The 21,834-nt window shown below is 39.6% G+C and overlaps 5 protein-coding genes across 5 annotated transcripts; all 5 read left to right on the plus strand.

Moving 5' to 3' along the window:
* Positions 1 to 505: 505 nt before the first annotated feature.
* Positions 506 to 957, plus strand: LOC6613303 (leucine-rich repeat extensin-like protein 3). Its single transcript, XM_002037744.2, has one exon. It carries the CDS (start codon positions 607 to 609, stop codon positions 853 to 855), a length of 249 nt encoding a protein of 82 aa, XP_002037780.1. The 5' UTR covers positions 506 to 606; the 3' UTR covers positions 856 to 957.
* Positions 958 to 1,389: 432 nt separating this feature from the next.
* On the plus strand, positions 1,390 to 2,118 carry LOC6613304. The gene has a single exon (XM_002037745.2). It carries the CDS (start codon positions 1,495 to 1,497, stop codon positions 1,804 to 1,806), a length of 312 nt encoding a protein of 103 aa, XP_002037781.1. The 5' UTR covers positions 1,390 to 1,494; the 3' UTR covers positions 1,807 to 2,118.
* Positions 2,119 to 2,465: 347 nt separating this feature from the next.
* Positions 2,466 to 3,020, plus strand: LOC6613305 (leucine-rich repeat extensin-like protein 3). Its single transcript, XM_002037746.2, has one exon. It carries the CDS (start codon positions 2,545 to 2,547, stop codon positions 2,866 to 2,868), a length of 324 nt encoding a protein of 107 aa, XP_002037782.1. The 5' UTR covers positions 2,466 to 2,544; the 3' UTR covers positions 2,869 to 3,020.
* Positions 3,021 to 5,151: 2,131 nt separating this feature from the next.
* LOC116801712 lies at positions 5,152 to 5,494 on the plus strand. Its single transcript, XM_032722855.1, has one exon. The coding sequence runs from the start codon at positions 5,215 to 5,217 to the stop codon at positions 5,437 to 5,439; it is 225 nt and encodes a 74-aa protein (XP_032578746.1). The 5' UTR covers positions 5,152 to 5,214; the 3' UTR covers positions 5,440 to 5,494.
* A 517-nt stretch (positions 5,495 to 6,011) lies between these two features.
* Positions 6,012 to 6,420, plus strand: LOC6613306. Its single transcript, XM_032727449.1, has one exon. It carries the CDS (start codon positions 6,062 to 6,064, stop codon positions 6,347 to 6,349), a length of 288 nt encoding a protein of 95 aa, XP_032583340.1. The 5' UTR covers positions 6,012 to 6,061; the 3' UTR covers positions 6,350 to 6,420.
* The last annotated feature ends 15,414 nt before the right edge of the window (positions 6,421 to 21,834 follow it).

The following is a 21,834-nucleotide window of genomic DNA, read 5'->3' on the forward strand; positions in this document are numbered from 1 at the left end:
TAGACGTGCAAATGTTTGCCAAATATTTGCGGCCAAGGAAAATGTGTAAAGAATTATTGGGAATTTTTCGGGGCTGAAAATTGGATAAATATTTGAGGCTTGACAACATTTTCTCAAGCTAAAGTTTGTTTTCAGTAGAGTTAAGGAATTTAATCGCATTTAACCAGACACAAATATTTGCACTTTGGTTCATTTAGTTTCTTCGTGACAACGAAATGTTTTTAATAGCAAATACTTTATTTCTTTTTAAAACTTTAAACAAGTATTTACACAAATATAAGAAAGTAAAGGAAAAAATCCCCTAAAATCAAACATGACTCATTAAAGAAACTGAGAAAATCTATTGATATGTAGGCTCAAATTATACTGGAAAAGCTTATTTGAAAAAAAAGCTTTACCATTTTTCAGTTGATTTATCGATAACTGTGCTCTAGAATCAATACTATTCGCTATCAGCAAATGCTGATATTGAGCTTTTTTATGAGTGCAAATATTTTGGCGTTTGTTTAGTTAGTCAGTCCCATGAGCTGAGCATTCGGTTAGTTCAGTTACCACCGACAAGTCGACAATTTGGACGGAGTTTCTGCAGAAGATTACAGCACCACTATGCCACCACCACCCCACGGTCATTGCGGAGGACCGCCTCCTCGTCGTGGACCCGTGATTAAGGTACAGATTGCACCGCCATGGCCACGCCGCCATCACCGCCCACCACCCCAAGTTGTGGTGGTGCAGCAGCAGGCTCCGCCGCCGCCACCAGTCATGGTGGTGCAACAGGCGCCTCCACCACCGTACTACCAAAATCCACCACCTCCTCCGCCCGGCAGCAACCACTACCACAATCCACAGTATTGAGAAGGAACTTTGATGTGCAAAATCCTTCACAATGAATTTATACTACGTAGCCTTACTTAACAACTATATGTCCTCAATAAAGTGTAACCTTATAAACAAATTTTTAGCAAATGGATTTAGCATATTTGTCATGAGTAATGGTTGAGTTTCAATCGAGCTCCTTCTTTTTATTATCAAAATCTCTAATCCGTCTTTATCGGAACACCTGGTTAATTAAGACGGTAACCACTTGTTTATGTAGCACAACTTAAATCCATTTTCACCAATACTTTGTGTGTATTTTTCGGCTTTTCCTCGCATTTTCTCCTATCTCAGAAATAATAACGCGTTACCCATAGATAAGCCAGAATCAGTTAATATAGTAAACAAAATGCGAGTAAAATAGCGAAACCCGATCACCTGTAAATGCACAACTGTCCGCTCGATGTTATCAGACCTTGTCGGGTGACTAAGCCATCTTATCTTTGCCACTAACCACTGGAATAATTCCCACAAACCCTGATTGATGGAGCTTCGCAGTTCCAGTTTGTTTCGAGCGAGACGTGTAGTGCCACGGACTTTCCAGTACTCAACGCGTTGCTGGGTGGTGAAGTTGGTTCGGTTGGGTGGTTGATTATTTAGCTAGTTAGTTAATCAACTATGCGGTACTATGAAGATCCATGTGGCTATCCTGCTCGCCATCACCATGCTCGTCCAAATATCGAGATTGATGTGGTTCCCGGTTGGGGTGGCGGCTACTATCCGCCGCCGCCTCCGCCTCGGCCCGCCGAGGTAGTCTACATGACCCCGGCGGCCACATATGTGCCCGGCACCCAGGTGATAATGCCGCAGCCCTACGGCGGCGTCACGGTGGCCACCACCAATGGATACTATCCGCAGCAGCAGCAGGCCTACGAGTACCAGTACCAGTATCAGCAGCCCTACAACAATCCACCGTATCCGCAGTGGTGAACGAGGTCGAACTGGAAACTAAGACACAACCACCACCAACAAATAAAATGTACTATCGATGGAGTGAAGGGAGCGATAGATAACAAGAAATCAAAACAAATATCACTTTGTCCTAATCTTAAGTTGAAATGACAACGCAAATGGTGCAATGGTGTTGTCATTACTTACCACTAAGGTAGCAAAGTAATAACCAAAGGAAGGTGCATAAATCAAAATTGGAATTTAACTTTAAAGGTTCCTATCAACTAAAAACTAGTTGTGCTGTATAACCTTAAAACGAAATAAATAAAATATCTTGCTCTTTAAAAAACATACCCGTCTTTAATTCTAAAACGATTCTAAAAACTGCATTATCGATATTATTTAAGTTTAAGTAATTTGGTGTGAGTCATCAATCAGAAGTATCGAATCATGTCCTTCCCCTTAAATCGCAAATTGTGATTCATGGAAACCTTGAACTCGCGTAATGAAATTCAATTCGGAACTTCGTGTTTATCAAATGGCGTTTATCAATTTTATTTTTTTATCGAAAAACACATTAATTCCACCTGACAAGATAACCAACTTAGCTACTGTGCGAAACGCACATAACAAAATTAGAAAAAATTCCCCCCCATTAGCGATAAAAATTGGCTTAAATAGTTAAGCAGGTGAAGAAGCAAGTTCAGTTCGAAAAAGCAGTCAAAGGCATTCACTTCCCCCACTGAGGATACAACACTTGGATAGTTTCTGAAGAAAATGCCGTACTACGAGGAGGAGCGTCGCCATCACCATCATCACCATCACCATGGCAGGCCAATTGTGGAGGTGGACATTGTGCCGCCGAGGATTCCGCGCCCAGTGATTGAGATCGGAGTGGGCGGTCGCTATCCACCACCACCGCCCAGGGTGGAGGTCATCACACCAGCTGCCGTCTACCAGCCGCCACCACCACGACCCATTATCGAGGTGGATGTGGTGCCACCAAGAGCCCCCTTCATCGAGTTCAACATAGGCGGTCGGCGTCCCCCTCCCAGGGAAGAGGTCATCATTGTCCAGCAGCCCCCACCGCCCAGGTGGTAGGCGTGGTCTCAATCTGACCGTCGAACAACAACGAAGTGAACAACAAAATATTTATTAAACTTCCTGTATTTCTGCAAATAGAAACTATAAACTTACCTTTTACAAAACATAAGCCCTTGTATAATAAAAATAAAAAAATAAAAAACAGTTCACTCCTTCATGTTTGAATTTAATTTTTACTTAAATTCGTTGCTACAAAGAATATTCTATATTATATTGGCAAAAAGTCCACCAAAACGTTTACGCACATATTTCCTCATGTAAACTGACGTTTTAATTTGGCTCAATCTTATTGCCAATGCAATTGTAAATCCGCTCGAAATATTTGCTTAAATAACTTAAATGCACTTTACCTTAATTGAAATATACTTGATTGGTTTTCAATGTCGGTACTTGCTGTGACACATTTTCATATTGTGAATATATATGCCTGCATTTATTTGCAATGTTAATGGTACAAATATGAAAATTAAACTACAGGCGAACGCCATAAACAATGGTCATGGTCATGATTCCGTTTCCTCTCTCTCTATTTTCTGTACGGGTAATTGCTTTCGTGGATTTTTTGGTTTTTGTATATGTTATTTGGCTTCGGTTGCTATCTGACTGGCGGGAAATGATTGATGTCCTCTGGTCGGAGCCAGCTTATCAATTATTGTACAACTAGTGCTGTCAGTACATAAACATATTTTAAGCTTTATTAAAACGAAAACTGGGCAATAGTTTTCTCTATTTAAATGGCGTAATAATCTTGCTGGACGCAATGTAAAATTTGAATTATTGTTTTATATGGAAAGTTAGACCATTCTTGGATTGTACATCCAATTATGGCTTAAAAAAGTATATATATATACAAATTTAAAATATTTTTCACTATAAGAGTTTGGGGGATTAATAACTAATAAGGAACTATAACAAACTTCCTGACGAAGAGAAGAATCACGGCAAGCAAACCACTTAAAAGGACTACGATGAGTCACTCAAGAACGACAAGTTCAACATCCCTAGAACATATGAGTTGCAAACCGAGGGATTGAGGGCTTTCCCTGACAAATAGATAGGGGGCCTTCTTATCACATATAAATAGAGCTAAAACCTGGCGAAATGCATACTAAAAGTCTGAACATTCAACGAAGGAAGAACCCAAAAATCAAAAAACTATGTCTGACTGCAACATCAGCATCCAGTGCGAGTGTAGCGAGGACTCCTCTACGCGAGTGTAGCCGAGGACTCCTCTACGCGAGTGTAGCCGAGGACTCCTCTACGCAGCGCGTCCTTGGGCTTGGGGACATCCTTGCCGCCGGTGCTGCAGGATGATGAGACGAAATGTGGTGGTGGTGCCCACTCGATTGGCTGCTCCTGCTGTGACCACTACTGTTACGCCGGTTTATGTCCGCTCCTAAAAATTACTAATATGGGAGTAGCATTTCAAATTTCCTCTATTTTGTTGGGCTCATGCGAATAAAGATATCGTATTAAAAAAATATAAACCTATTAATTCAATTATTTATTTGGTATTTATACATTTGGGTTCGGTATATTATGTGTTCATGAGTTGTTCTATTTAGATAGGCTGCTTGTTAGTTTTTTATTAATTATAAGAATTGAAACATATTTAAAAAAAATTTTTTTGAGAAAATGTAATATATGTTTTTGTTTAAGCGCTTAATAAGAGCTAAATAGCCAAACATTTCTTTGCTTCTCATTTTGAAATTTACAGATTAAAAGTTCTTAAATGCTAAGTTATAAGCTGTGAGAGATTGACTTAGTTTTATTTTGTTATTTAGATCTTCAAAATATACTTAGTATATTTTATAAATTTGCTTGCAGTTTTGTGTTTACTTAGATACTTTTAGCGAACTATCTTATTTTTATATTGTTAAAATTTTTAAGTTATATACAATTTTTTTAGACAAGCTTATAAAAATTGAAGCATTGCAATGCTGATAACTCTGATGTGCATTGGTCAATTATGAATGCGAGCATTTAATATTATATTAATCGATCGACTTTTAGAAAATTGATTTTGACCAGAAAAAGTGATTAAGTTTCCATAGTGCATTTACTATGAACATAGAAAATGTCATTGAAATAATTAAATTTATTTCCATAATGAAACATGAAGTATGAGTCATAGGCCATGCACTACCATTTCTAAATGAATCACGACTGCTGCAGCAGATTTACGAATTTGATTCATCACTGTTGTGATAAGCAAGTCATCAATTCCTCTTATCGCAATCGAACTGGCTGTATAAAAAGGTTATAAGTTAGAGTTAAAAGCCAAATTGAAGTGCAGTCGAGCAGAGACAACTTATAGAAGGAGAGCCAGGATAAGACACAGCCATGTCCGACATCAATATCAACCTCCAGTGCGCCGAGTGCAACCATCCTCGAGGAGTCCTGTACTACGCAAATCCCCTGGCTTGGGGACGTCCTTGTCGCCAGTGCCGCAGGATGATGTCCCGAAATGTTGTGGTTGTCCCCACTCAGGTTGCAGTTCCAGTTGCCACCAACAACATCACCACCACTACTACATTTGTACCAGTACCAGCTGTGTCTACCCAATAACTGGAAAAATAAGCTTTTCGAAATATAATAAAACTTTTGAGAAAACAAAAAAGTATATTCCGTTGTTTTAAATTAGAAGAATAGTAATTTAATATTCTTATAGTTATATATATATTTTTTTTTATATAACATAAGTACATTTGTATCACACACTAACTAACACACTAACTTTTCCTATCTCTCAACTTTTTTTATATATTGTTAATAAAAAGTAAAAGTATCAAGGTATATGTAACTAGTTGTACTATAGATAATATGTTCAAGATGATAAAAAACTATTTGCGCAGCAGTTAGTTAAAATCGAACATATAATGCCACCTACTTTTACGTATTTATCCTTATCAGTTTGCTTGTGGAATCAAGTGCATCAATCTCAATAGCTTATTTATGAATCAGCGAGCCCAGTGAACTGTATAATGCAATGAGCCAGCCCTGGAAAAAATTGAATCACTAGGGGGTGCCAAAAACGTTGATCGATCAATGTGCTGATAAAAGGCTAAGAGGATTTCCTTATCACAACGAGTATCGAACCACTAACCAAATAAAATATATAAAGTGTAGACCAGTAGGAAAACGGTCAGTTAGCGCTCCGAAGTCATAGAAAGAAGACTAACGTGGAAAAATGAATAACGTTAATAATGTTAATATCAACGTCCAGTGCGAATGCTACCATCGTCGTGGCCTTCTCTACTACGCGAATCCTTGGGCTTGGGGTCGTCCTTGCCGCAGATGTCGTCGCATGATGTCCAGAAACAACATTGTGGTGTCCGTGCCAGCAAACCAGATGGCTGTGCCAGTGCAGACCACCACCACCACAGTGATGCCTGCCCAGTGTGCAACCCACTGGCAGGAGCCACAGACTATGTCCGCTTTGCCGCCCAAGTACGATCAGGCTGTGGCAGCTCACTAAACGACAACTGATGGATCTTTTTTGAAACTTAATAAAAACCAAAATAAAATACAATCAAGAACATTGCAAAACTGCATTAGTGATCAATTTGGATGTTTTAAACATAAGACGAATCTTATTTATAAGAGCTGTTATACGGTTATTATTTACCAAAAATTCAAAAAATCGCTTGACAGTGTGACACTGGGCGAAAATCTCAGCTGAGACCTAGATAAATAGAAATTAATTGGCGCGCTGCTGCTGCAAGCCAGGGTTGCCAACTTGTGCAATTAAAACAAATTGTATCTAACAGATACACGGGGCATGTTAAGACCTAACTTAAATGTTGGCCAGGTGAGCCCCTGCATTCGTGCAGTTTGTATACCCTAGTTAAAATTGCTTTCAGATACAAGTAATTTATAATACACATGATTTTAAATGTTGAATAAATGAGGAGATTGCTGTTCACTTCTATGACTGATAAGTTCGGCGATACTAGCAACTATATATATGTTGTAAAATATTTCTATGAATTCCCTAACTATTATTATTCATTTAGAAGGGTATTAAAACAACAGACTCGATAACTCATTTGGTTTGCTGTGTGTGCTTTGTTGGCACCTTAACAAAGGTCTTTAGCCAGATTTAGCAGCATCATACAACTTTTCTGCACATAATAATTCATATTAAACTTGCTCCGGCTACCCCTCTTTCCCTTTCTTTCCAGACGCCTCTGTATTTTTATATAATTTCTCAGCTAGGGTCACTAGGGTCACCCCGACTCCTTTATTCATTCATTTCAAAAACAATGGCTGCATTACCAGTGGACTAAATATATTTTGTTGGGATCGTCTGTGGTAATCCGAAATATAAGACTAAAATTTAACTTCAGTGGCTTATATTAAGTTTCGCGTGACATGCATTCTTCTAGTACATTTTATATACAACCTAATTAAATGTTGATTGTCCTTTCAATTGTTATTACACAAGATCAACAGTACTCTAAAGGTTTTCTGTTCTCTGCTTTCAAAGTATACTATACTATACCAAAGTATAAGTTTAATGCCACCTCTTTTAAAATCCTTACCCACTTTTCACCGCTAACTTAATGTTTTCCTTTAAACATTCGCTTCATCAGACGCCGGCGACCTGTTTTCGCTGTTGTTATAAACAAAGAACATATTATGTATGGGGCAACAACAATAGCCGTGGGTGGAAAAGCATTTAGGGGGGGTTGGAAAACAAGTTAGAAAATATATGGAAGAACAAGGAGTTTCCGACAATTTTTGCCTGCCCTAGGCCAACGTCAACGTCATTGTCGACCGTTTAGCGTCTTGGAAAATTCCGAAAACGATTAAGGGGGTGGATTTTAGAGGGTGTTAAGTAGCTGGAGTCCTTAACCCCTTATTTGCTTCGTTTTCTTGACGATTGAGAAACCTGCAGTTAGCCCCAAATGATTTCCCCAGCCTTAAACCATTAATTAAACTCAACCCTTTGCTTTTACTCTTGCCCATAAACCTTTGGCGTTCTCATTTTGATTTTAGCCTTTGTTATGGTTAGCTTTTGTCTACTCGTTCTCAGATATTTTTGAGCCTGGAACATTTTAATTGTGTTTCCGGTAATTTACACTCTATTAAAAAATTTACTTCTCCCCAAAGTGAGCCTATACCCTTCACTGGCTGCTCTTTTGCAATGTCAACTCATCAAAAGTATCGTCATTATCATCGAAATTTTGAGCAGCCAGTGCCTAAACATCATTGGCTTTTGTCTGCTTCAGCTTCTGTTGCCAAAATCAAATTACATTAATAACTCGAGTTGGGCTTAAATCAAGCCCACAAAGGTAGCTGCTCTTCCCGTAGTCGCCTTCGCTTTTCCCCCTTTTCACTTAGCCAATCATGATCCCTTCCCTTACCACTCTCAACTCATCAAATCTGCTGGGAAAAATTGTTTCGAAATTTTAAACAAAAGCCAAAAGACCAAAAACAGCAGGTGGAGAAAAAGAAGCCGATGGGGGAAAGCCGCACATTTTCCAACATTTTACTAGCCACGCCCACCAGTTGCCGCCTCCTTGCCACACACAGGCCAACCCTTTTGTTGTGATTGTTCATTGAGGCATTGAGGAATCTGAAAAGAAGAAGCTTCAATGAGTAGAGCACTTAGAGAAAATTCTAATACTTGAATTGTGCCAACGAAACATGATGCAACTAGCTGAATTGTAGCTCAAAATCAGTTGAATACAACCTTTTTTATACTAATAGAATCTTTTGCAAATATAAGATCTTTTTTTCAGTGTCTGCGAGCAGTGAATCTGGGAAATTAAACGCTGAGGGAGGGAAAAGTGGGCGAAATACAGGCAAGACGAACAGTGAGTCCAGTGCATTACCCCTTCCTCTGTACAGCATGCATGAAATGTCTATTCTAATCCGGAAATTAAATTCCATTTAGAAATTGTCCTATACAAAATGTTTGGTCAGACATGCAGCTCCCTGCCCAACGATAGTTGGTCTATATGTACGGGGGATAACTATAGTTGAGCACATGTCTATATGCTTAATTTATGGTGAGCTCATCGGCCAACTGCAGCAGCAGCATGAGTTTCACATTGACCAGAACTTAACCCAACAAAATACTTGGAAATTCCCCCAGGAACAGCATTTGCCCCAAATCGAGTGCAAATTAGTAATTGCCTGTGAATTTATCAGTGCGGTTAATTACTTGTTACAGACACTTGGTGGATTTAGGTATTCTCTTTTCTTTTATTTAGCTGCTTCCTAGAATTGGTGTATCCCAACTTATAACAAGCAAATAGAGCAAGTAGTTTATTTATGTTTAGGTACTTCATAATATTTGGCCATTTTTTAATGGGTTAAATGAATATGCATCACCAGGACAAGGTTAAGTCACGTGTAAATCAATATACAATTGAAATCTAGCCCAAAGAGATCGAACGCCAAAAATCACCGGATGTAACCCGCAAGGTGAATGTTCAAAAAATGTATTTATAGCTAAACCAAACAGCTTTGTCAGTCACTTTTATATTCAGCCAACAGTTTGAGATGTGGTATTCACTACTGGATTTAAATATCCCTTTTTCCTGGCAATGACACATAAAATGTGTCAACTAATCAAAGGCCCACAAATGCTGAAAATACCTGAGGCAGGCAAACAATCAAAATATCAAACTGTCGGCCATTTGTAGTAAAGTAGAGGGATTGCATCCTAATGCGAGAAAGCCATTTGCTTTATTTGTTTGCTTGTGCACTGCAAGAAAAAATAATAGTACAATTGATTTAAATTGAAGAAATTCGCAGATGTTTAATTTCAATTTCAAGCTGATAACTGCAACAAAATTCCTAATTTCTTATTGAGAATATTATCATTTTTAATTAGCGCATTTTTTTCGGTGCACATTGCGTGTGTGCAATAAAATTCTTTATCATTCTTTATTTGTTACTCGCGTCCTTTTGTCTTTTTAAAAAGCTCGAGCGCGAAAATGGGCAAATGGCAACGGCAAATGTTTATGGCTTGTTATTTTGGCATAAAAGCGTTGCCGCCCCGCCCCCTTTTTTTTGTCGCATGACGTGACTGCCCCCACACACGCGCCAAAAAATTATCATTCAAAATAAAAGGCAGGCGAGGAACAATGAAATTGTCAAAAAATGTAAAACGAGACACGCATCAAAGTGGCGCGGTAGATGGGGCTAAATTGTTTTGCCAAACAAATAAATTTATGTTGGCAATTTGGAAATGAGCGCGGGGTTTTCCAAGATAAATAGAGCGCCACTTGAGATGCTCATTCAGAGCTAATAAAAATTACGCAGCAATTGCAGATGTGGGGGGCAATTGCAAATAAAGGAAGATAAAAAACATGAAGCAGCAAAAGTTCGAAAGTGTCGACACTTCCAAGTGTCTCCTCCTTGGCGTTCTTTTATTCGCCCTTAACCCTTGTGCGCCGTGGCACGTACCATCTAGGATCGCTGAGGTCTCAATAGCCTGCCCCCAAGAGGGGAGATGGGGGAAAAGCGGAAAACGCGGGTCAGAGCGAAGCGTGACGCAAATGGCAAATGAAAAGCAAATGAAAACCAAAGCGAAAACTGCTCGAATATAATAAGAAATGTAATCAGAGTGAGGCGGGGAGGGAGGGAGGTCAGGTCAACACTTGAAGTAATTGTATGAACTACACATTTTAAAAGTTAACGTAACCCATACACTAACAAATATTTAAGGAACCGGAAATAACATATATGTACAAACTGCAAGTATAAGTAAACATTGCTCGCATTTGATTATTAAGTTACAAAAAGGCAAAGCACATTCATTAAATATAAACTTAGCACTCCTAATTAGTTATATTAACATTGTTTTTTTTTTTTGCCTGCAGTGCTGGAAACTAAGTCCCGAAGATTTCGTGAGGTTAGCGCCATTGACCGGAAATGTAAAATGCACTTAGCACACATTTCCCGCTACCCTGCATTCCCGAATCCCCACACAAAATATCGCTATCAATAAATTCGCACGTAGCCGAGAAAAGCGGGCAGCGAGTTTTCCAGGGGGCGTGGATTTTCCGAGGGGAGGGAGAGGGCATTCGGTGCGCTGGATAATTGCGAAAAGTCAGTGCCAGAGTCAGCTGTAATTCCTTTTCTTTGGGCCACCGGTCCGGATTTTGTTCCTGGCACTAGCAATTTGAGCTTTTTGAAACAAACACGCGCCGAAGCAACTAAAAATGTTGAAAACGAATCCGCACACACTTGATGGTGCGGGAAAAGTGAAAGGGAGGGGGAGGGGGTGGCGGAATCGGGAAATAGAAAGAAAAGCTGCTGTGGTGACTGCTTTTAATGAAAATTGCTTCATTAGAACTGCGGCAAAGGATTGAGTTGCACTTTTTGCACCGAATTGCAACAAAGGTTCTACATTTAATCTGGATTCAGATGAAACTATCTGGTTATCCTGTAATTGGATTCTATATTAATCCCTAGCTGCTGCAACTAAAAAATTCCAATCAATATATAGTACAACCATGGAAAAGGAGTAGTATATTATAAAAAGTGAACTTTATTATACAATAAAATGCAAACTGATACTATCTTAAAAATAATTACATGTTTTCCAGGGTATTTTACCCGAGAACTTTCGCACTGCCTTGGCCTAATGAAATTAAAGGTGGAACACTTTTAGACTAATTGCTTTAAATGCGTGTGGCCAAACAGGAAAAACGATTTCTATTTCAATGGAGATTTCTGTACTGGCCCGTGCTGATTGTGTTGCTTTTATTGGTGTTCTGTAGCTCGTTTGCATTCATAAATCAAAAGAGCATGTGTCTATCATGGTACCGCCTCCCTGCCCAATCCCCCCTCCCTGCTCCCATCAAACTTTTCTCCAAAAAAGCAAACAATAGAAGACCGTAGAGATTATATAGAAATGGCCACAACACAATAAATAGGCGAAAATTGTGAAAGTAAAGCAACAAGAGAGGCGGCCAGCAAATGGAGCATAAATTACACATGGCCCATAGAAAAATGATACGCCGCGAACATAACGCAGATGCCTGGCATATTTCGATGCGAAAAATTTAGCTAAGGCATGCTACACTGCAAAAAAAAGAAGCTCCTGCTTATTGAAATATTACATTAGAAAAAAAAAAACAAGATACAAGTTGTATAAACTTTCCCTCGACCTGTTACCTTCAAAATACCGCATTTAATGAATGTGATGCTGGTATTGCACTCAATGTCTTTTTTTCGAGTGTACTCATCATTTATAAAATCCCTGGCTGGGCGATTGCTCTGCTGCTTTTGGCATTTATGGTCATCAGCGTTTTCGGTCGGAAAAATGAAGTTAGCCTCGCTGTCTCATATCCGTTTGCAGTGCCCAGCAAACTAATCGCGTTACAATGAAAATTGATGATGCCTTGGCTAAAATAAAAAAAAAAAATATAGCAGCGAAAATCTAAACCTAAGTACGAAATGCGAGAAGTACGGACCCAAAAGCGTTAGTTGAGTTGGCCAATAACTATGCAACATATTTGAGGACCGCAAAAGTGGCCGAGCAATGTCATTGACTTCGTTGCCGTTGCAGCCACTTAAATTCAATTGACTCGATCCACCAGCAGCAACAACAAATATTTTGGCAAATATTGTCAACCAAGTTGAGTGGGTTAAGGGGGGTGGCGGAGTGGGTGGAGTGGGCGGAGGATGTGGGCCAGTCAAATATGGGCGAGGTCAGTGCAAAGTTAACAAAGTTTTCGCAACGAACCAAACCAGAAAACCAAACAACAACGACGGCAGCAGCTGTAGAGTTGTACACTGAAAAATATATAAATAAAGCTTTTATTTAAATACAACATTGCAGATGTGTAACTACACTTGGAAATGTTTTTCATCATTTTATTAAAAATTAAAACATTGCGCTATCAGATTTCTTGGAAGTGGTTTTGACATCTTGTGTTCGTATTCATTAAGAGCGTGCATCTGTTTTAAATCGTAAATTTTAATTAATGGCTTTAAAAGGTATTGCTAGTTTTTTCCAGTGTATTTCCGTTTCGTGTCCATCGCTTTGGCTACTTAACTGTGCAGTCGACCAGGCCCAAATGTGTGGGCTATAAAAATGCAACGAGACTCGCGAATTTTCTGGGCCTTGTTCATGCCTGCAAACAACAATTGGGTCCAAAATGTGGAATGCATTTTATTGAATTGAAAGGCTAAACAGGCAACTGAACGAAGCGACTGGAAATGCGATTAAAATACACTAGAAATTTGGGAAGAACTTTGAATATTTTTAAACAGTCTTGAAATTTATAAAACTTTAGTCAGTTAGTAACTTAAAAATTTTAGCAGCCTTGCAAACTCTTTCACCAGAGTTTAGATATTAATATCTCTTCTTAAAACATTACAGAACGAATATTAAAAATATTTACTTTAAACAAATACTAATATATGCAATTAGGCAAACAAGAAAAACAAATAAAGCAAATCGATTATCGATTTCGTGAGCATATGTTAGTAAGTGTGACTGTGTGCGTTTATCGGTTTTGTTTTTGGCGGTTATATGATGACGCTTAAACATGGCTAAAAAGCATTATGGCATGCAAAGTCAATTAGAGTACAGCGACTACCGTTGCCAGGGCAACGATCCGTGCATCCCGCGTTTAACCCCCCTTTTCCACGCCCCTGGGCTGGCAATTTGTGGGGGCGTCTGAAGGGGTTTATAGGTCGATTCCCTGTAAGTGAATCCAATCCATATTTGCTGGAAATTGCGTTTGGCTTTGTCAATTCGCTCCACCTTAAATGCTATTCCCCAAAACACACGCACTTGATGAGCCCAATTTTGGTTGCACTCGAAACAAAAGGTTGCGTTTTAAAATTATTCACTTTATTCAATAATAATCATTGGATAGGAAAACAAAGCATTTGAAATTTTAAACCAACTCATGGTGTTCTTATAAAGTGTTGGTTCTTATCGTTTGATTAAAGAAAACAGATAATTGCATTGAAATCATTAATAGTTTCGAATGTTTTTGGCCAGTGCAGCCAGGCAATGGGTTTTTGTTTGTCAATTTGCCTGAATTTAGGAACGTGCCTGGCAAACGATTGAAACGATGTCTCCACGGTGATCCTTTCGGCTTTTGAATCCTTTACCTTCGCCCCCGAAAATCCATTGATGACGGAGCCCCAAGAAGCCGAAACATAAGTTTATTTCTAAACGGATTTCTCGATGCCTCGAGACCTGAAAACCTCTCCTTGGGGCAAAGCCAAAAGAAAATATTTAGAGCGCATTAGAGCTCCAACGACGGATACACTGGCATTTATCGTAAACTTCAACTGCCACAGCGGCATGTCAAGGATGTCCCGAGTTCCCCGGGCATTTAAACCAACATGACACCTCACAGATTTTGCGCCAAAGCAAAAGGGGAAGACTTCTGTGGGAGTATGGCTTAAATAATATCCAAAGACCAAATCAATATCGGCCTAATGGCAACGACAATAATAGCCATAAAAACCAATGACAACTCCTCTCAGAAAAGAAGAACAAAAACTCCAGACAGACTACAATGCGAAATGGTGAATGCAAAATGCTAATCCAATTGAGTGGCAGACTGTAATAATCATAAACAGATATTAGTTATTTACGGTCCTCAGCCGAGTATTAATCCGGTGCCCGAAAATTTCGTAAATTTCGTAATTGCCTCAATGGTCCATGACCGAATTTCTGGCCAAGATTTTGGGCCTCACCTAATTGCAGTAAACGCTTGGCCGAATATTCTCGTAATGGCTCGCAACGAGTTCAAAGCCGACTTGGCCCAATAGTTTTTCAAGTATAAGCCCTTTGATGGCCCCCCTTTTAAGTCTAATTAACGGCTAATAGGCAATGAATCATTATTACTCAAATTCGGAGGCGGAACGGCTGACGAGCGACATAAATGGACTGGGAATCCGTTCAAAGTGTCGTGTGCTGACCACTGAAAGACATGCGAGTAAATTCTGAAAAGGTTTAAGGATAGTACGAACTGAAAATACCCTGTTATTCAGACAAAGAAATAAAAGAAATCGACAATTTTGTAACTATTTGTTATATTCAGGAAAAACAAATTCGATCCCTTTATATTGTGTCTCTTTTTAACAAGTTTTTCAGCTGATTCAACGAATAGCAGCGAGATTCTTTTATTTTGCTTCCATTTATAAAGTCTAAAGTCTTATCAGTCGTATTATACCCAACAAGTTTTCAATAAGTAGCTCCAATCCCTTCACTAATTCAATATGCCGTCCGCAAGCCATTTAACCCGAAAAGCGTATCATAATTCATAAATAAAGTGTGACTAATGCCAATGAAAGAGGACCCAGGGCAGAACTTCAACTCCACCGAGTGTAACTGCAATCCATTAAGCAATAAAATTCATTCATTTATTATTTATTATGATTACAGCCCCATTGTTCTTCCTTACTTTTTCGCCCCTCCATGGATTTTCCCGCCTTTGTGGGTGGACTTTAAGTGGTAATTACAGGCCGCCACGCCCACACATGAAATGGAAATGGAAATCATAAACATAAAGCTAAGAGGCGGCTGGCAAATGAGCCAGATCCGAAAGGAGTACATATAGAAGGGGCGGCCGTTTAGGGGGCGGGGCCGGTCAGGCTAAGCAGATCATAAGCGCAAAGTGCTCTCAATGGCTGGAGAAGGGGAAGTGGAAGGGGAAGAGAGGAAGAGGAAAAGGAAGAGGGTTCGTCCTGCGTAACAAATGCAATAAATGCGAAAAAGGACTCGCCAACAAATGGCGACAAGGAAATCAAAGACTGGCACCGAAATGAAGTATTCAACTTGGGCATACTCATTACTTTAGCTTCATAATCATATACTCACAGATAGTAGGATAAACCAGGGACAAAACTTTATATGTTTTCATATTTGTATAATCTTATGTAAGGTTAGATATATCATTTCAAAATACATTTTTTTCTAATTTCTTAGAACCGTAAAAGAGTGTGTCCTTCTGACCACCGGATTAATGGGTATCCGTAACTTTTCCTTGCACTGGCCCACAAAGAACTTTGCAAGGCATAATAATAATTCGTAAATTGATTGTGTTTAGTGAAGTTTGAATAAATTCACCGAACGAATGGGAGGAAAAGCAGCAGCCGGAATCGGCAGGATAATCCACTAAAATTTACAACAAACGGAAACAGCAACAGGAAAAGTCAAGCAGCCCAGCCAGCTAACAAATAAAAATAAATTTCTTACTCGATGTGGGGACCAAAAAAAAGGAAGAAAAACCCAAAAGGCGAACATATGCGCGTTGATGAGTTACTGGGGAGTATCATCTGTAGAGCGAAATAAAAATGGAGGGCAAAGCAAAACTTATGTCTGTCACCAGATAAAGCGAGAAGGCTGCCATGAAGTGGAATCGAGCCAGGAGGACGAAGTCTGCGGAAAACCCCTCGATGGTCCTGCCCACGTCTCTCCACGACGAGGAGGACTATCAAAGTGAAATGCTAAAGCAGCCAAAAATCCACGAAATAATGGCAGACACAACATGGAAACAACTGCGACAACAACGCACGAGGAGCCCAAGGATGTGGAGGGAAATCGTCGGGCAGTAGGGAAAAATGAAAAAGAAAGGACACTGTAAGCACGGGGACTGGACATATAAATTATTTTATAAAATTATATTGAATCATCATAGTTGGAAATGCATCCTTTATCAATACGTTATGTTTATTGACTTGATAATGTTTGATTTTCTTTTTTTTTTATTAGGTAACATGTATTAAAATTTGTTTCTCGCTGTGTAAAAAAAATCGAGGAGGGACAGATTTTTGCCGGAGTTGGACACCATGCAAGTGATAGTGAAAATCCTAGCTGGAAGCCACGGCGTCATTGTCTTGCCCACCATTGCCATTTGGTGTCATTTGGCATCATCATCAATATGGCTAAAAGGACAATGCGTTAAATGCCAAGCTGCAAGCTGGAGATGTGCCACGCCCCCACTTTCCCGACCCGCACCCGTCGCCATAGGTGACATCTGGGCAATGAGTGCGCATATAGCGCAGTTTTCGGTAAGCTCTCGCAATTGCTTTCTGTTTTTTTGGTCTCCACATGAAGGAAAAAACGTTATAAAGATGGGGAGTAAGGTCGCCATTAAGTGTACTTCTGAAAATGCCTATCAATGTTCTTTGTACATATATTTCCCGTGTTGGAAAATCATTCAAAATGGCATGAATGCGCTGAAAAGTATGCAAGCCTTCTTAGTTTTTACCCAACAAACGGTTCATTTCTTCGCTGAGCTACAAAAGTGTAGCATACTTTCAAAGGCTAGCGTAAAAATACAGCTGCAAAAAATATATTTATATATTTTATATGTTCATAGTGTTATTTGTAATATGCATATAGTTGTTTTAACAAGCTCTCGTTCTTGCTAAGAAACTTTCAAAGTACCACATCTTGAACTCTGTCCTAATACAATAAGTCAATTCAGTTTACCTCTCTTGCGTTAGTAAATATCGAGTTGGCTTCAGATTCTTTATGATTATCCATAGCTCACTGGCCACTCCTTAACCCACTCCACGCAGTCTTAACCCCACAGTTTCACCCCCCTCTGGCCAAAGACTATCTATCGACAGTTTGCACAAATGGGGCCATAAATATGCATTGTGTCACATTAGAGTGTGTGCGTGTGTGATCGAGTGTGTGTGTGCGTGCGGGAGTATCTATGTGAGTTGGCAATATGTCACTGGAGGTTAATAGATTTTCCTTTAGCGTGTCAGCGGGGTCAGGGGAAACGCCAGCAGGAAAATGGGAAAACGGACAAAGGGGCACATGCCCCTGAAGTGAGAGAGTGTGAGGTGGTGAAGGGGTAAGTGAAGCTACACATTCGGCCAGAAAAATAACAAGGCAAAGAACACTAGCCTTTTCAGTTGCAAACTTTGTAATTTCTCTGGATTAAATAAGCTTAATAACACTAAAGCAAAATCACAATCATATGCCATAAATTACTTATGCTATTTTTAAGTATTCTAAACATTAAATATTAATCAAAGATTAATGGGCTTTTAAGCTTTACAAAAATCCCCCAGACAAATGACATGATTACATTCTATAAATTCTATATACCATGGATAACAAAACTTGATCAATGGCCAACCGAAAATTAAGTTAAGGGGGGCACAAATCTGATGATATTTAATTGCCAGACGTTGGAATTTCCAGATTCAACTCCTTCAACAAAGACATTCGAGATTTGGGCATTGCGTGAGTGAAGTTTTCCCGAGCTTTCCCTGTTTTTCCTGTGCTAGACGCCTTTTACGGGTTTTCCTTCCCAGAGGCTGAGCAGTTTTTATTAGAAAAAAAAAAAAGGAGACGAGGGGCCAGCAGCTAATGGATTCTATTTAACTTCCACTGACTGCTAATGGATTTTTCTTGACCCCAAATGAAAATGCGCATCGAAATGCGATTGAAAAATGCTTATAAAAAATAGAAGGAGGAAGTAACATAGAGAGTATAATGGAACACAAAAAAAATAGCAGCAACAAACGAAGCTAAATGAATTGAAAATGGAAGTGAATTGCAATGGATAAAGGGGTGGCAGGAATAACCCACCTGGTTTGTAAGCCAAGTCATTCTCTGCCAACTTAATTCGATCCCTTATTAAAGTTATCTTCGGACTTAAAAATTTCGAGTTTCACTTTGCCCTCCAACTCGAACCACGCTAATAATTACAAATATTTGCTAATTTTGATGAGCTCAACGAAAGGAGCTGAAACACCTGAAAGGGCCGAAATTAATGTCCAAAATAAAGTTATGCTCCAACAATTTTTCTTTACGACTCCTCTGCGGTGTAGGTGGGAAACAATGCAGCACTTTTCTGAAAATTCTCCCACCAAAAAACGAATTGAAGAAGCGAAGAGTCGACTGAAATAAATCAACTTCCGCTTGGTTGGCCGTTGGCTCTGAAGAACCAAAAAAAAGTTTGAGTGGAATACTTACAACAGCTTGTACCGTGGAAAACTGATCTATGGTCGATTTTGACTAATTACAAATAATTTGTATATTATAACATTTTAATAATATAGTTGAACATTTTCAGAAAAAACTAAGATTTGTTTCTTTGCTTTAAATCTAAAATGTAGCAAAGCGTCTTCTACTTTAGTTAAGCATTTTAGATTTACTTGTTTCAAGATACTTGGCTAGTCGAGCACGCCCATTAAACTAACTGCCAAAAGGGCGTTCTAAACAAAAGTGAGAAGCCAAGAGAAGGCTTTTGGGCGACCCTCTGACATAACTGCGAGTCAGTCACTCATCAGTGGCAAAGAACCTGGCCACCTGTGGCCGGCGAAAGAGAGGGCAGCACACCGCACGAAAGAGACGGCTAGAGCGAGGTGCATCGCCGTTCCGCTTGAGATGCACTTACAAATGGAATGCTTTGCATACGAGAGACAGCCATTCGAAAGACAACAAAACCTGACCTAACCAACGGCAACTTCCGGTTTCTCGAAGCGCGTTGAAAGTCAGTCCATTTCTCTGTGCCCCTCTCTTTCTCTTAGGCTATCGCCATCTCTTTCGCCATTGTTGCACACTTCACACACATACGATAATCATTTCACATTACGGTAAGATAATGATTTCATTATGTATTTTTCATGTTATTAATTATATATTTCACCCTCGCCCGCGCGTCGCCCTGGAAAATAGTGGGAACATAATTATTGGACTACAAATTTTCCTCCTTAAGACAATATCATGCTGATAATTGTATGTGCGCCCCCTGTGAAAAGGAAGTTGAAGTCGGCTCGAAAGAAGAAAATACATGGCATCTTCTAACGACAGTTGCGTGTTCCTCGATCTTGGACCAAAACTTGTATCATTTTCCAGTTTGCAAGTGTAGGATGTTGAGATGGGTTTTTAATGGCATTAGAAATTAACTGGGTTCTCTCGGGAGGGAGAAGAAAATTGAAGATGCGATCAGTGACCCTGAACTTGAGTGCGATAGTAAATAGGCTTTAGTTTAGGGTTGAAATTAACTTGGTAGATACACGAACTGGATGAATATGTGCGTTATCGATTTCTAAACCTAAAAGTGTATACATTAATATTAAGAATTTGATCTCAAAGTTTTTCAAGTAGGTTAATTACCCGCATCTCATGTTCGATCAATCAGAGATAGAACTTTCCACCTTCAGGCATAATTATTTAAAACAGACCGACTTTAATCCCTGAATTCGAATAATGTTATTGCCTTCAGGTTAGCTCACACTTTCTTTGTTAGATTTCTTTGATCTTTTGATGGTGTTTTCATTGGCGCCAGTTTTTACTTTGCCACCACATTTATTAGAGATGGTCTAATGGCATGTTAATGGTAATTAATTGATCAGAAAAGTGAACACTTTAGCAGAAAGAACTGAATCCCCTCTAGTCACTCATATGTCTTAAAACCTTACAAAGTTTGAAGACTTTCTAAATGAAAATGTATCTTGACTTCTGCTATTCTAGAGGAAATTGCATTTTCCCGGAGAATTCGAACTAGAAATTGTGGTCAGTAACTTGATTTGTTTTCATTGCCCAATTCGAAATCAAAGGTTTCGATTTGTTTGTTGCCCTTGTTGAGTTTGCTATTAAACCGCAAATGAAGTCACTCCTGCAGACACATGCACATCGTAATAAGTCACGCACAATTGCACAACCACTCGACCACCCCTCGTCGGTCTTAACCCTCCGTTGGGCCCCGCTATCCCGCCCTTAACCCTGCCAACGCCTGCATTTGTTGTCTGTCCCCGAGGTGAAGAGAAGCCAACAAGAGCAATTATTAACCATAAACAATTGAGAAGTTCCCACAGTTCGAGAAGGTTTCCCTCGAGGAAAGAGCAGCTGTACAAGCACTTTGGGTAGGTGGAGGCGTTCCGCCTTACGGGGTGGGACCTGTAGCAGGTGCAGGGGCGCTGCAGGGTTAAGGCTACTGGCCAAGGTGAGGGTGGGTAAGACCCAAGTGAAGAAACCCAAGGAAAACTTGTTGAGCTGGACGACGTTTTCGTACCGCTTCGTTGACTTCTTGCCAGAACGTTGTGCTGGAGGTTATGGGTTAAGGCAAAGCGGCGGCAGGGGGTTAAGGCAAATGATCAGGGTGCGAGGGTCGCAAGACATATTACTTAACCCTGGGGAGTCTCCGGGAACGGTCCACTCCTCATCATCGCCGCCATCAACAGTGCTGAAACAAAATAGATGTTAACACAACACAAGGTGGAAAAAGGGGGGGCCACAATGGGTTAACAGGGGGTTACAGGAGGCCGAGAGGGGTGGTTTTCAGTCGACAGGGGGTGGTGGTTGGGTCACACGGCAAAATAAATCACTGAAAATATCAATTTCACAGTAAACGGTGAGAACCACAATCGCCACAAGGAAAAAATTATTGGCCAGACGTTTATATAACTTAAAATAATAACTAATAAATCTTTTATTAATTTTATTAAAATCTCCGAACTTGTAGCTTAAATTAGCTGTAATTATCTCATTTCTCAACATTTCAAGCGTATGAATTGTTAACTTAATTTATTTTCGCAGTGCAGCGACTATTTCAATTGGGATTTTTGTTAGTTTGTCTTCTTCTTCGCCACCAACAATAAACAAAATAAAATTTCTATAAACAAAAACACTGGCCTGCAATTGCCAAATGCCAAAAAGGGTCATCAGGTGAATAAACAGAGGTAAAAATAACAAAAAGTAAGGGGTGCTCAAGGGGTTGTCCCGACAACCTGAAGACCAATTAATTGCAGTCATGGAAAAACAGTTGCCGGTCTTCCTTAAGTAAGCAACTGATGATTATGGGCGACGGAGTCGAGGAGTGGAAAGTACTAAGGACGCATCGAGTTTTCCACTTCAGAAAGGAGTCAATGCCTCAAAGAGGGTGCGGTGGGAAAAAATGAGGAGTGGATGAAGTGATAAGGATGACGAAGGCTATAAAAGTATCAAAGGCCTGGAAAGAGGAGCATTTTTTAAAAGCCTTTAATGGAACCTGCGCGTTAAGA

This window comes from Drosophila sechellia, chromosome 2L, assembly GCF_004382195.2.
Source record: "Drosophila sechellia strain sech25 chromosome 2L, ASM438219v1, whole genome shotgun sequence".
NCBI lineage: Eukaryota > Metazoa > Arthropoda > Insecta > Diptera > Drosophilidae > Drosophila > Drosophila sechellia.

What these genes read in the sequence shown, in the direction of transcription:
- LOC6613303 (XM_002037744.2), top strand. Translation starts at nt 607, where the DNA reads ATGCCACCACCACCCCACGGTCATTGCGGAGGACCGCCTCCTCGTCGT.
- LOC6613304 (XM_002037745.2), top strand. Translation starts at nt 1,495, where the DNA reads ATGCGGTACTATGAAGATCCATGTGGCTATCCTGCTCGCCATCACCAT.
- LOC6613305 (XM_002037746.2), top strand. Translation starts at nt 2,545, where the DNA reads ATGCCGTACTACGAGGAGGAGCGTCGCCATCACCATCATCACCATCAC.
- LOC116801712 (XM_032722855.1), top strand. Translation starts at nt 5,215, where the DNA reads ATGTCCGACATCAATATCAACCTCCAGTGCGCCGAGTGCAACCATCCT.
- LOC6613306 (XM_032727449.1), top strand. Translation starts at nt 6,062, where the DNA reads ATGAATAACGTTAATAATGTTAATATCAACGTCCAGTGCGAATGCTAC.